This window comes from Propithecus coquereli, unplaced genomic scaffold (genome assembly GCF_000956105.1).
Source record: "Propithecus coquereli isolate 6110/MARCELLA unplaced genomic scaffold, Pcoq_1.0 Scaffold237, whole genome shotgun sequence".
NCBI classification, from domain to species: domain Eukaryota; kingdom Metazoa; phylum Chordata; class Mammalia; order Primates; family Indriidae; genus Propithecus; species Propithecus coquereli.
The window spans coordinates 2,915,671-2,930,194 of record NW_012147919.1 but is presented as its reverse complement, the minus strand read 5'-3'; the positions used below and the strand labels follow the sequence as shown (position 1 = coordinate 2,930,194).

Below are 14,524 nucleotides of genomic sequence, written 5' to 3'. Positions count from 1 at the left end.
TATATTAATATAAAAAATTATTTCTATGACATCACTTCAAACACTGACACTGCAAACTCTTCATGATATGCTAAACTTCACAAGGTCTTTATTTAATATCTGACTCTCTTTCCTGACCCCCTGTGGGGTAGGAAAGTCAACGTCTTGGGGTTACTTAGCCACTCGATAATACTAGCTTTAGGCGCTGTGTCTGTTTTAGGCCATCGTATGCCCCGGCTGCCTTTTCGCACAGGACAGAGTTGTGCAGGTCGTGGATGTGAAGCTAAGAGGTTAGCAGAGGAAGTAGGAGGTAGATCGTCCTCATTCCAATGTCCCTCTGAACTGCCGTGTGTGTTGCTCCAGCTTCTCAGCCTCAGCCTGGAGGTGCCCCAGGGCTGCAGGGCTTGGGTACTTGAGCACTGCGTTCTTGGTGGCCAGCGCGAGGTCCTTGAGCAGGCTGCAAAGGTGACTGCTGCTGCAGAGGATCTCGTTGCGCACGTCCCTCTCCTGGGTCTCCTTGCACAGCGTGTCCACCAGCTTCTGCCCCACCGTGATGACCAGCTTGCTCTGAGTGATGAAAGTCTCTGGGGGCTGGCTGTTGCTGAGGCTGCTGTTAAATACCCTGATGGCTTTGAAGAGTGCCCCAAAATAGAGCCGGCAGTGTTCAGAAAGGTGGATTTTCTTCTCAGGAGTCTGCTGACTCAAAGGTTGGGGTATTAGAGAGATAGGATTCTAAAGAAGGGGAAGAAGAAAATAGGTAAGAGATAGATTTGATCAGCAGGCTGTGGTTGTCTGCCTTTTTCTGTTTTTGCTCAATCTGCAAGACTTTTTTTTTTTTTTTTTGAGACAGGGTCTCCCTCTGTCACCCTGGTTAGAGTGCAGTGGCATCATCACTCACTGCAACCTCAAACTCCTGGGCTCAAGCAATCTTCTTGCCTCAGCCTCCTGAGTAGCTGGGACTACAGGCGTGAGCCACGATGCCTGGCTAATTTTTTCTATTTTTAGTAGAGACGGAGGTTCTCACTCTTGCTTAGGTTGGTCTTGAACTCCTGAGCTCAAGTGATCTTCCTGCCTCAGCCTCCCAGAGTGCTAGGATTATACGCATGAGCTATCGCGCCCAGCCAGGAAAATGGAGCCAACATCTCCCCAAAGCCTATATGCAATTGAAAGACTCTTAGCACCTAACTTAGTGGCAACAACTCTAGGTAACAGTTGAAAGCTTCCGTATTTTACAGGTGAAGAAACTGAAGCTCAGAGAAAAGAAAAGGCTACCTAGGGCCATTCACTTAGCAAATTAAAGGTCTGGAGCTCTAAGATAATTTAGCTAAGTCTGAAACTCTCTTTCTTTCCATTAAATATCACCCTCTCTCATTTACCTATGATCTCAAAATTCATAACCTAGAAGCACTCGGAAAGATATGACTTAAAACAGTGATATTTTTTCAAAAGGGGGCTGTGTCCCCAGTGGCTGGTAGGGTCGGAGAGGGGATTAGACAAGGAGGAGGAAGGTATACTTTGGAGAAGTATATTTGTTATTAGAATTTCATATTTGGAAGATGAAAACAATGATTATCTGTATAATACAAAGTGAAGGAAAGATTAAGATGTCAGTTAAGATGAAATCTAGACGGGAGTATGAGAAGAATGAAGCAGAGGTCAGAAATAATAAGCAATGAGCTAGACATTGGATTATCAGCGTCTCTGCTTCAAAATATTAACTGTAGGTAAACAAAAAATGTACTATGAGTCTTAGCCTGGGGTGCTAGAAACATGTGGAGATAGTTTTGGTTATCACATCGACTAGGTAGGCAGTTAGTGGGAAGGTGTCTGGGGAAGCTGAACAGTCTAGCCCACACAGTAGAGAACTATCCACCCAATGGTCAGTGGTGCCCCTGACCTCTCACCGGGAGGCACGGTCAGTCTAAAGCTGGGGATTCCAGTGTGGTCTTTGGACCATGGCCAAATCAGAATCACCCGGGAACTTAGAAATGTAAAGTAACGGGCTCCACCCCAGACCTATCAGAAACTCGGGGAGTGGCGGCCCAGCCACCTGACTTTTAACAAGCCTTACAGGTGACTGTGATACATTCAAATTTGAGAAGCACTCGTCTGAGACATACTTCATGTTGAACAAAATAGCATGATTTTCAGCAATATGGCAGGCCCAAAGTTTAGTGTTTGGGGTTTGGGGAACTGAGCATCAAGAGGCTTGGGTTCTTGTTCTAGTTTGCCTCCGAGAAGGCACATGACCTCACCCAAGTCATTAGACACCTCTGACTTTCCCTCTCTCACCCTCCACTGCCCCATAACCTGGGTTGTTGAATTGGTTCATTGTTTCCCAAGCTTCAGTTATGCTAAGACAGCCTTCTCACAACCTTCCAAGTTGTACCCTTCCTGCCTCCCTCTTACCCTCTGCTGGCTTCATACTTTGTCTTTAAATGGACTCATTGTTTTTACTTAAATTAATTTAAAGGAAACTTGAAAAATTGGTAAATGGAAAACTACTGTAATTTGTCACAAATAGAAGGTCACCAATAAAAATAAGCACAATGATAACATCTTTGATATGTTAAAAAAAAAAAAGAACATCAAGTGTAAGAGGTGATAAAGATACACAAGCCCCAAACCAAAATATTTTTTTCATTGTTGTAACCGGAAGCATTAAAAGAAAATGTCAAAGGGAATGTGAGTCAGTACTATTTAATGCCATGTTGGTACCACCCATGATAACTTGCAGAGCACCCAGAGTCATTGCACTAATGCTTAATGGTTCACATTCCATTCCCTGGAGTTCACTGCACTCATTGATCTCCAGGGTTCTTTCTATTGCTAAAAAAAAAAAAAAAAAAAAAATGGAAAAAACCCACAAAAACCAAATCTCCCCCCATGTGTGCCATGGCTATAATGCTGACTTATCCATAGCATGATGAAACGTATCTAGGGATAATACATGTTAATCAGAAGTACTAGAGAGTGAGCAGGATAGCTTACCATTGCCCCTAAGTCTTTGTTTTCATCTAACCTTTGTTCCAAGATGGGTTTTCTTTTCTCTTCTAGGTTAGGCAACCTCTGAAAAATAAAATCCCTCCAAATTACCAACTTGAATGGTTTTTATACTACTATATAACTGTTTAAATTCACTTTAAAACTTGAGAATTCCTTGTTATACTTTTTATTGATGGTTCTGCCTACTGATGTCTTTTTTGAATGAAAGGAGACTTTGGTAACCCAAAGGCTGAATTTTGCCTACCAATGTGGCCTAATGTAATGACCCACACAGTTTTTTAAAGTTTTTATATATATATATGTATATATGTAATACATATATATACACACACATATATATGTAAATTTTAAATATCCAAATTTCTAGGATGTGTTAAAGCCCTTGCATCACGAGGCATTTCAGCAGAACACCAAGGCTGGAGCAGAAAGCATCAAATTATTTCCTTGACATGGCTACAAGTTACCTGCTGGGCCTCCTGAAGTTGGCAATCCCCGAACTAAAGCTCCTCTTTCTATAAAGTCTCAACTCATCCAGCAAAGCATTTCTTTCTTTTTTTTTGAGACAGAGTCTCACTGTGTTGCCCAGGCTAGAGTGCCATGGTGTCATCCTAGCTCACAGCAACCTCAAACTCCTGGGCGTGTCTCAGCCTCCCAAGTAGCTGGGACTATAGGCATGCGCCACCATGCCCAGCTAATTTTTTCTATATATTTTTAGTTGTCCAATTAATTTCTTTCTATTTTTAGTAGAGACGGGGTCTCGCTCTTTCTCAGGCTGGTTTGGAGCTCCTGAGCTCAAACAATCCTCCTGCCTCGGCCTCCCAGAGAGCTAGGATTACAGGCGTGAGCCACCGCGCCTGGCCCAGCAAAGCATTTCTAAGAGTAACTAAAGTCTGGAGGCTGATTAGATCATGAACATTGGAAGAATGTTTACTTAATACTTCCTCTTCTGTTGCTAAGAAACACACTGACAATGACTAAATTTATAACTTTTTAAAATGCAAGGAAACTTGGTGAGATTTAAAAAATCTACTCAAAGTTAGGCTGAAATGGCATACTGAAATAAAAATAAAATAAAGTAAAATAGAAAATAAAAAATATACTCAAAGAACAGATTTTTTTAAAAGTTTTAAAATCCTTTCTAATTCTATTAATAGTATCAGTGGCAAAGCTGAACTCTCCACATTTTCAGAAGAAATCTAATCCAAATATGCTGATTTATCTGCCTTAATAATAAAATACTTATCTTACTTGCTAATCAGGTTTCATCTAGAATTTTACTTTTATGAATTCTATTTTCTAGAAAATGGAACCAGTATCTCCCCAAAGCTTACATACTGTTGAAAGATTCTCAGCATCTACCTTAGTGGTGACCACCTAGTAATGATTGAAGCTCCCTTGTCATGCCACTTGAAACTCTGAACTCACCTGTCCACAGGTATTTGTCCTGTTTTTCTTTAATAGTTCAGGGGAGTGTTCATTTTCCCTCTGCTTAATAAAAGGAGTACTCCTTTGGTATGATTCAATTTCTCTTTGGGGAGGCTGGATGCATTTTTCACACTTAGATTCTTTTTCATAGTTCTGCTTAAAAAGGAGTCTCCCATTGGCAATAACAATGGAGGCAAATCTCTTGATGTCTTCTGGAATCATTCGTGCCACCAAAACAAACCTCTCAAGGTCATCTGGGCTGTTTTGGACTTTGTCAGTCACCAGGACTTCCAGGGACCAATTGCAGTTATCCAGGCTTTCCTTTGTTTCAAGCAGGATCTGGTAGGAGTTGGAGATTGTCTGTAGCTGATCCCAGATTCTGGCCTGAAGGTTGCTGTCAGTGAGGTTACAGGAAGCCCCACGGACTCCTCGGGCAAAATCCAGAAATTCTCTTACAGACTCTTCTATGTGATCAGCAGCCCTGTGGATTGCATCAATGTTGGCCTCCAGATGGTCCCTGAACCTCCACTTCCTGCTTACAAAGAGCAGCAGGCCTGCCGTAGAGCTGACCACCTTGTGTTGCAGAGCCCTCACTGTCCCCTTGGCCAAGTCCAGGTCCAAGGAGAGCTCCTTTGCTGACTCCTCCGAGGAAGAGCTGGAGGAGGAGTCAGTGGATGCGGAAGAGCACGAAGAAACGCTAGCTCTGCTGTCAGAACTGGACACAGATAATCTGTCCTCTTCAGGAGACAGGGAAGCTGTCTGTCTGGAGAAATGTGGGGAGTTAGAGCCCATGGAATTCTCTGAAGCCTCATTGGCTTTTCCTAGCTCTTTCCCAGCAAGAGGGCCACTCAGCGTTGCTTTGGGGATGTCGTAAATGTTGGGCTTGGTGTTCTGCTGTTCCACTCGGGGGATCAGGAAGCTGGAAGGAACCTTGTAGCTGACACCTTCATCTAAAGGGACTGTGTCCCCATGTGCTGGAAAGCTGTAAGAAGGAATTTCTGGAAGACTGAATTTTTTCTGCATGGGCACATTCAGCTGTGGAGGGAGGGACCTGTCTCTGCTACTTGGAGGACTGTGGAAAGTGGAGCCAGAACTGGGAACAGCATGGAGCCCCGATTCTTCTGCAGAGCTGGCCGGAGATGTGTTTCTGATGTTGGCCTTTCCCGGAGACACTGGAGTGTCATAAATCCATTCTGATTTCTGAGGATTTGGTAATGTAGTATAGATTCCTCTTTTTAAGGCACTTATTGGTGTAAGGAGAACACTCTGTTCCTGTGGAAGAAACACAAAGTTGTGCAGTTAGTAGCAATAAAAAGAGGGTTTGAACGACTCATTTAAATCTGATGGTCACTCCCCTGCTCAGGTTCCTTCAGTGACTCCCCATTTCTCTTATCAAGGCCCTTCACAACTGGCTCCAACTCCTTTTGAACCTCCTTTCTCTCCACTTCCACCACATGTGCCTGCCTCATCTGCCAGCACCTCCCTGGGGGTCCAGCCACCTGGCTGTTCACCTTCCACTGTCCCAGACCACTTACTCATACTGCTGTTATTTCATTTTGCCCAAACCGGTTCCTCTGCTCTAAACTCCCTTCCTACGCTTTCCTTTTCACCCAGCCAACTCCTATGTATCCCTCATGACACTGCTGAAGCACTACCTCTTTTCTAGGGCATCCCCTAATAACCTCAAGCATAAATGTATCTATGGGACACATACATATGGTAGAATCCAGTGCTAAACGTGGATTACACAGACTTCAAATTCAGTCATTCCCCCATCCACACATAGAAGTGTACTTTAACACGACACGTCCCTGAGGCCCATCGTGAGAAGAAGCGGTTGGCTAATGTTTGCTGAGCTCTTGCTCTGTGCCAGGCCCTGTACCAGACCCTTCGCAGGGATTCCCACTTAATATTCCCAATAACATGGAGAAGTTAACCATATAGCTGGTTCTATTCCTGGACACCAGTGCAGTTAGGGCTTTTGCCTCAAATGCAATAAGGTCTGTTACAAGGAATTTACATTCTGATTTTTTACCAAGCTAATAACTCTTCCCAGAGAATTTTTAGGTGTTCACAGCATTGCCGCTCAGCACCTCTTCACACTTACGCTTGCTTGGCTGGCCGGGGGGTGGAGTGCTGCCTTTTGGGGGCTGGCTGGAATATCGTATAACTGCTGCTTCTCTGGCTCCTGGGGAGAGACCACAAAGGGGGACAACTTGGATTTTCCTTTCATGATGGCTACATACCACAAACCCTCCCCACTCTGTTGATTTTTTCCCAAAGGAAAACAAATCACTGAAGACTTTGAGCTTTCAGGCATGGTGCTCTAATGGTGAAAGTCTCTGTGCTGCAGTGGACATACATTCAGCAGTGGACTTCGTGCTTTAAAAGGAGAGTTCTTGACTGAAGGTAGGGAGAAAAACCATAGAGAGAGTGAACTGCAGTTGCCTAAGTTAGTAGTTTGTAGAGTTTGTAGTTTGTCTCCTTCTGTGAGTTAGTCTTAAGATTGAATTAAGCCAGAAGAGTAAATGAGATTGGGATCTAATGTGTCTTCCTTCTTTCTTGTTTATTTTTCTCAAGGAAAATGTTCCTGTGTTTATCACTCATGTATTTATCCTGCAAATATTTATTGAGTGCCTACCCACTACCAGATGCTAAGCCCAATGACCCTGTATACATACAGTAGCAAAGGCAATAATAAAAAGAGGGTTTGAGCTACTCATTTGACAAGCGTACGTCATACTGAGCACCTACTAAGTGCCAGACACTGTGCTTCCCCCTGCTCAAGCTCCTTCAGTGGTTTGAGAGATATACCTATTATGTAATATATATAGTATGTACAGTAATTGGAAAATACATATATTAGGATGTGAAAAATAGGTTCCAAGTTCCAAGGCAAGGCAAGAGGGCACCAAAAGAGGTTTTGCAAAGAAAGAAACAGCTAGAAATTGGAGGGGGTTTCTTTAGAGACAGTTGGGCTGTGAGTCTCCTGAGAATTCCCCTCAGTGAGGGAACAGTGGGGGACTTTTCACTCTCAAGTGAAGTGTCAGGTACTCCAGTGGGACCATTCAATGACTTGTGTCCTCTGACCTTGGGGTCACAGTGCACAGGGGCTGACTCTGGCTTGGGAAAAGTGAAAGGAGAGAGGCTGATGACAAGATGGACTGGTGTTTTATTTACACTAGAACTGTGGTTCTCAGGCCTGGCTGTGCATTAGAATCGCCTGGAAACTTTTAAAAATCCTGATGCCTGGGCCCCACCCAGACCTGCTACGTCAGAGTCTTGTGGGGTGGTGGCGGGGGCGGCCCGGGCAGCGAGCTTGGCCAAAGCCTCCAGGTGATTCCGACATGCAGCAGAGGTAGAGAGCCACTGCCACCACCAGGGAGAACCCGCCGCAGAGCAGTCGCCACAGAGCAGTTTTGATAGGCTAAGGCAGGAGGAAGCTACGTTTTGATCACATGAAGCTAGTCTTACAAATTGAATGGCCCAGTGACATACAAGTAAGTTAAGAAAAAACAACTAAAATTTCATCCCCCAAAGATAATCAAGGTTAAGATAATCACAGTTAAGACTATGGTGCATATCCTTCAAGATAATATTTTTTTAAATGCATGTGCGTGTGTGTGTGTGTGTGTGTGTGTGTGTGTGTATGCACAAGCATATATGAAATATCTATTACAAATGAAAAGTGAAAAATTTTTAAATATTCAGAATTCCAATGGTAATAGCATTCTCCGGAGCAGGTCTGGGCTCCACAGGCACAGAGGAGGTTACAAAGGTGGCCTCTGTGTGGTGGTGTATGTTTTGGAGTTTGTGCAAACCAAGCCCGAGATCTTTCTCGGTAAAGCTGAAATGCAATGTCTGGGTGACGTGGACGGCCCCCGACTCTGGGTGGAGCAGGGGCCACTGAAGGAGCCTCACCTTAAGGGCTGAGGGGACCCGGCTCTGGGCAGGCACGTCATATACCTGGGAAGGCAGAGTTGGCAGCGAGGCCCGAGCAGGTCTGGGGAGCGTGAAGAGGGCCTTGGAGAGAAAAGAGGAGAGATGGGAAAAAAGGTCACGCTGGTTATCACAGTCATGTTTGAAGTTACCTCTCAAACGGCAAAGACAGCTTGGCAACGCTGTTGGGGTGGTCGCCCGGCAGCGTGACGTGCAGGCCCTTCACTCTCGAGACTGGGCATGTGGGTCCCCAGGACCCAGGACTGGGACTGGCATGTGGTGCTAGAATTTGTTTTTTTGTTAGCTTGTTTTTGGTGAATGACCATGTACAGCCTGAACAGTAAAAACCAGCTCTAAGTGTAAAAATCCGCCCGGCCATTCATCTGCCTGGAAACAGGCTCAGATAAAGCAGCTGCAAAGTGAGCAGTGCAAACGTTTCTCCCAAGGACATGTGATGGCTGGCAAGTTTCCAAACAGCTCCCTTCTTTGACAACTGCTTTCTTACTCTCTGGGAAACTTGGTTCTCTGAAATCCTAGGCTCCCAGAAGCACAGCTGTCTGAAGTGCTATCAGTAAGACCGAAACATCCCACTCTTGCCTGGAGATCTGAGTCACTGACACAGAGGAGCAGCCTTCGTCCCCAGCACCCTGTGCAGAGCTTCAGATAAGGGTACCCAGGCCCCACATTCTACCTCTGCCCCAACTCCATGGTCCCCAAGGAAAGAGGAGCCTGTGCCCTCCTTGCTGTCTGGGCTTATACTGACCCCTTCACATGCTGCCTGTTTTACATGGAGCCTACTGAGATATGGCTTTGCCTGCATTTCACCCAAACCCCGCCTTCCCCCATCTTACAGTTACGCTGCCTTTTCCTCTGCGCGCTGCCCTGTGGTCCCCCCCTCTCTGGGATCTTCCTCTTTACAGTCAATAAACCTGCCTCTGTCCCTGTTGGTCTTAGGCTCATTGGTCCAGGGCAAACCTATCAGTGGTTCCCTGATGCATTTTGAATTAAATCCAAGCTCCTTATCAGGCCTAACAGGCCATGCACCGTGCAAGCCCAGGGACCTTGTGTGAGTGTCCCTGACCGGTGGCCATCACCCCTACTTCTCCTCCCTCCTTTCCCCACTTATCTGAACACGTCAGGCTCTCCCACTGCAGACCCTTTCCAAAGCTGCCCATCACCCATTTCTCCCTGTGATTTCGGGCCCATTTTACTATACGGCTGACTTTGTGGGTCTCATATGCCCACAAGAGCAAAGGGAGTTTCCTGTGTGACATCGCAGATGGAAGGAAGCCAGTTCAAAAATGCCTACTGCTTCTTGGAAAACATAGGTTTGAGATGGCAATCAGTTAAAGAACACGTTTGAGAAACATGGTTTTGAAATGTTTAGGGAGACAGAAGGAAACTCCAGTTCAGGAACCAGTGGGTCCAAGAGCAATTTTACTAGGAAATCTGGCCCTTTTCACTTGAAATAAAAAAGAGTCCCTTCTGAATTTAAACTGAAATCAAACATGTTTTTTATGTGGTGGTGTTTGTTGTTTGTTTGTTTTTTTTAAGTCAGGCCAGCATATTATATTAAGGAAGTTGGAATAAAAAATACAACAAAGATCAAGATTGTGGCTACCTTGGGGAAAGTGACAGAGAGAAGGCACAGGGGCTTCTAGGGTGCTCCTTTTATTCTGTTTCTTGATCAGGATCCTAGTAACTAAGCTTGACCCTTAGGATCTATGTGTGAAATGTCAATAAAAAGTTCACTGAAAGAGTAGTTTCAGCCACAGAGTCAGGTAAAGAAGATTAAGGGGACGCAGAGGTGCTTAGGATAAGGACTCTGTCTGGGGGGCCTGGAGGCGAGGGCTAGACAGATATGCACAGACACAACGAGGACGCTCCAGATTCCTCAGCTGCGTGACCGTGGACGGGCAGTTTCACTTCCCTGGGAATCAGTTTTCTCATCTGTTAAATGAAGAGTTGCTCTAATCTAAAGGTCCACAGAGGTCCAGCAGTAGAGACGACTGATTCTGACATGCAGACACCTCTCTTAGGACAACCTGATAAAAGCGACATTTCCACCTTCTTGAGTTTTAATTTGGGGCGACCCTTAGCCTAGAGATAGTCAGCACAAGTATAAAAGGCAGTCTGTGAAAGGACTCACCCAGGCTGTGCTCCACCTATGAACTTGCCCTTGGGAAACAGCTCAAAGCTGGTGGCTCGGACTTGCTTGGTTCTACCAATGGCCGCTTCTGCTCAGAACGCATTTTCTGGGCTATCTTAGACTTGGGATTAAACACCAGATTATATGACTGGGGAGGAGATGCCTGTCTTTTCTGTGAATCAGAAAATCCTCAACTGATTATGAACTATTCTTCTAGTTCTTCTAGCTCCTTTCTCCTTAGGGTAGAGGGAGAAGCTAAGTTATTTAGAAAAACCAGAAGGTGCAACTGGAGGTGACTTTACAAATGATGGGGTCCAACCCTCTCCTGATACAGAGGAGGGAAGAGAAATCCAGAGGGTGTTGTGCTGTTCCCAGTCACCGGGCATGACAGTGGGTGACCCAGAAGCCAAGTGGGCCAGGACCCCTGGCTTCCAAGACACGGACGGCATCTTTTGCTTTAACAGAAAAGGCAACACATTTTTAAAAACTGAAAAAATAAATAAACAGGAGGGGCAGGAGGGAGGGAACAAACATGTACTTAGGGCAGACGTGGAGGAAACTGAGGGAAGGAAAAAAAAAAAAAGCAGGAAAGTTGCCCAGGTGTTTAAGTGTGGCCACCTCAAAACCTTAGTGGCAACGAGGCCTTGAATTCCCCTTCGGTGGCTGTGGTTTCTGTTGGTTGCTGTAGCCCGCACAGGCGAGGGCTCACGTGGTCGACGTGCTTCACGTCAAGGACAAATCTCCCAGCTAACGCCCTGTTTTTATGAGTTGAGTTTCAGCAGTAAACTCATCGTTCCTTTCATACCAATGCCAACTAGAAGGTGACAGTGGGGTCCATGTTTCTGAAGTCTTATGTTGTGTTTTGGTCAACTTCATTCACTCAACAAGTACTGAGCATCTTGTAGGGGCCTGGCACTGTGTTGGGTGCTGAGGACACCTGGCCAACAGAGGACATTGTATCTGTTTTCTTTTTAGGGAGAGGTTGAAAATGGGCACTGATTTTGTTTTTTCTTTAATGGCTTTGGAAAGAAATTCAAATTAACTTCAGCTAATGTCACTTGTTCTTAGAAAAAACACCACCAAAGCCCTCCTCTGAGACAGCTGCTCAGACAGCAGCTGAGCACATCAGGCCTAGATCTGGGCCACTTGTTCCAGAAAAGAGAGTTAGGGTCCACCAAGGCTCAACCAGCTTCATCCTCATATTTGCAGCCAGCCCCTGTGCATGGCAGCTGTTCTGTGTAATAGCTGTCTTATTCTATGCCTTGCAGCCCAGGGAGTTAGAAAATCTAAAGTATTCGAAAGTCTTTTAAGGAATCAGCCTGTCCTGTTTGAAGGCAGCCTTGGAAGCTGGTGTGGAGGAGGTCTGAGTGGTGAGTGGCACATTCCTGGGGTCCTCACAGCACATACTTCAGGGGAGCAGCCTTTCCCTGGACATAGACCTTGTCGAGACCCTGCCAGAGCTGCGGCCAAATGGGATGTGTCATTTGGGCTAAAAGCAAAGCGTTTGATGGCAGGAAATGCCCAGAGTGGCTGGGGATTGTGCAATCTGCTCTGCATCCATAACACCTCATGAAGGCCAGGGCTTTGTGGAAAATAGAATGTTATTTTTCTCCTCCCTTCTTTTATTTCTTTTCCTTACTAAAAAAATGTTTTTGTTCTGCATTTACTGAGTGCTTCTTTTCTTCTGTTTTTAAAAAATTGATATTTAAAAAAATCACAGATATCGTATGTTCAGTATGGCATACAAATCAATTTTCTGATCTATTTGTTCATCAAATTTGTATCGAGCACCTACCCTGTGTCCGGCCCTGTCTTAGGTGCTGGGGACATGGGAGCAAATAAAATCAAGGTCCCTGCGGACTGCCTTCTTTCACTTTCTCTTTAACCAGTTGTGCTTCCTCGGGGGTAACCACGCTACACATGTGTTCTCGGTCTCTTTCCATGTGTGAGCATGCACACATATGCATACGCTTGTGCACAGAATCCTTTTTGAGTTTTTGTTTTAATGGCTCTTTCTTCCCCCTTAAAACAACCTCATAGAAATACCTCATCTTTTTTAACAACTGCATAGTAGTGCGCTGTGGTATGCCAAAATTTGTGTCATCAATCCTCTCCTTAACAAATATTTAGTCATCTGCCAGGTGTGGTGGTTCGCACCTGTAATCCCAGCTACTCAGGAGGATGAGGCAAGAGGATCACTTGAGCCCAGGAGTTTGAGGCTGCAGTGAGCTATGAACGTGCCACTGCACTCCAGCTTGGGCGACAGGGTGAGACCCCATCTCTAAAACACAAACAAGACACCCCTAACATTTAGGCATCTTCAGTTCTTCCCTATAACAAATGATGCTGTAACAGCCATAGCCTCCTCATCCAGACACATATTTGTCTGCTTGTGTATTTCTGTAGCAATTCTAGAAGTAAAATTTCTGGGTTGAGGAGAATATACATTTTAAATGTAATGAGTAACTTCTTGCCTTTGAACCCCTGGAAATTCGAGCCTGCCATTTGCCACTGGCAGTCCTGGTGTTCCTTCATGCTGTGAAAAGACCACCACGAATGTCTGCAGTGCCTTCCCCCAGCTGGACTAAGGGTTCTGTTTCCCACAGGTTGTGGCCGGTCTTGGGGAGCTGGGGAATCACAGGGGCCAGGAGTGCGAATGACAACAGGATGGGGGCCGCTGGGCTCTCCATCCCAGCCCAGTGGACAAGCTCCCCAGCTGTGATTGCCGGCGATCTGGGCTCCCATTTTGCACGTTTGATCTGAGGGGCATCCGCGACTCAAGGGTAGTTAAGCCCCGTGGGTGTGTCCACACCCCCTGACCCATCTCTTTCATTTGGAAATACGCATACCTGTTTCGGAAAGCTTAGAGTCTTCTCACAGATGATTCTGGCACTGGTGGGTGGGTCGGGGAATTCGTAGACTTGGGCGATGGGGGGCAGGGGTTCCTCCACCCAACTCTTCATCTGCTCGTAGACGGGGCCTAGTGGGGGTGGGTGGAGCAGAGTTGGCACCTGGTAGACCTCGTCTGAGCTGGTGAGAGCTTCTCCCAGGCCCCGCAGGAATGTGGTGCAGGGCTTGTCTGCAGCAGCCTCTGTGAGGATTTGGAGGCGGTTGGCAGGGGCCAGGCCTTGCCTCCCGTGGAGCAAACACTTCCACCAGCCCTCACTTTCTGGCACATTTTGCTCCAGAATGGTCAGGATGTCCCCTCTGCAGAAAGCCAGCTCGTCGGAGCAGTCAGGGCGGTTGTCATAAAGTGCCCTGGCCAGGAGTTTCTGGGGGCGGGGTGGGGAGAAGAGAATCCACCGTTAGCACCATGGCCAGTGACCACTACACGAACACCACTCACTCAGAAACCTTAGCACAAACTCATTACTGCTCTCTTATTTTGTTTCTTCCACTCCAGAGGCTCTTGCCCTTGCTCTTGCCTGATTTATTCTTTTCCATTCTTGGGGTCTCAGGAGAAATGTCATATTCTTAGGGAAGGCTTATCTGTACCTTGAGACCAGGTTCAATTGCCCTAATATGCTCTATGGTCCTGTTTCAATTTGTAGAAACTGTGACCTTTGTAGTTATAGAGTTGAGTGCAGCATAGCACATAGTTGGGTTGAAATTTCAGCTGTGTGCCCTTGAGCAAATAGCTACCCTTTCTGATCCTCAGTTTCCTCATCTGTAAAATGGGAATAATAGTAATACCTACTTCATGGGGTTATGGTGAGAATTAAATGGGTTGAGATATATGTAGATATCTCATTTAATAGTTCCTGGCATTTAGTAAGTACTTAGGACAGGTTGGCTGTTACTGTTATCATTATTATATTACGTTGCTGTTTGTCTGGTTGTTGCTATTTTTCTTCTCAATTGGACTGGAGGTTCCATTTTGCTTCTTTGCTACTCTGTCCTTAGCATCTGGCCCAGGCCCAGGTACCCAGCGGATGCTCAGTACATGCTTGTTAATGAGTGAATGACAAAAGACTCAGGGGGTTCACGGCTTGTCTGTGGTCACACAACCAGGATCCATGTCAATTA

General features: G+C 45.7%; 1 protein-coding gene across 1 annotated transcript in view; it reads right to left on the bottom strand.

The window, feature by feature from the left end:
• Positions 1–300: 300 nt before the first annotated feature.
• Positions 301–14,524, bottom strand: part of CASS4 (Cas scaffolding protein family member 4) — a 25,545-nt gene continuing 11,321 nt past the window's right edge. The window contains exons 2-6 of the mRNA XM_012645838.1: positions 13,348–13,770; positions 8,332–8,433; positions 6,518–6,598; positions 4,411–5,682; positions 301–711 (exon numbers count right to left, since the gene is read on the bottom strand). Of these exons, the coding sequence (XP_012501292.1) occupies positions 301–711; positions 4,411–5,682; positions 6,518–6,598; positions 8,332–8,433; positions 13,348–13,770 (2,289 nt within the window). The remainder of the gene's footprint in view (positions 712–4,410; positions 5,683–6,517; positions 6,599–8,331; positions 8,434–13,347; positions 13,771–14,524) is intronic.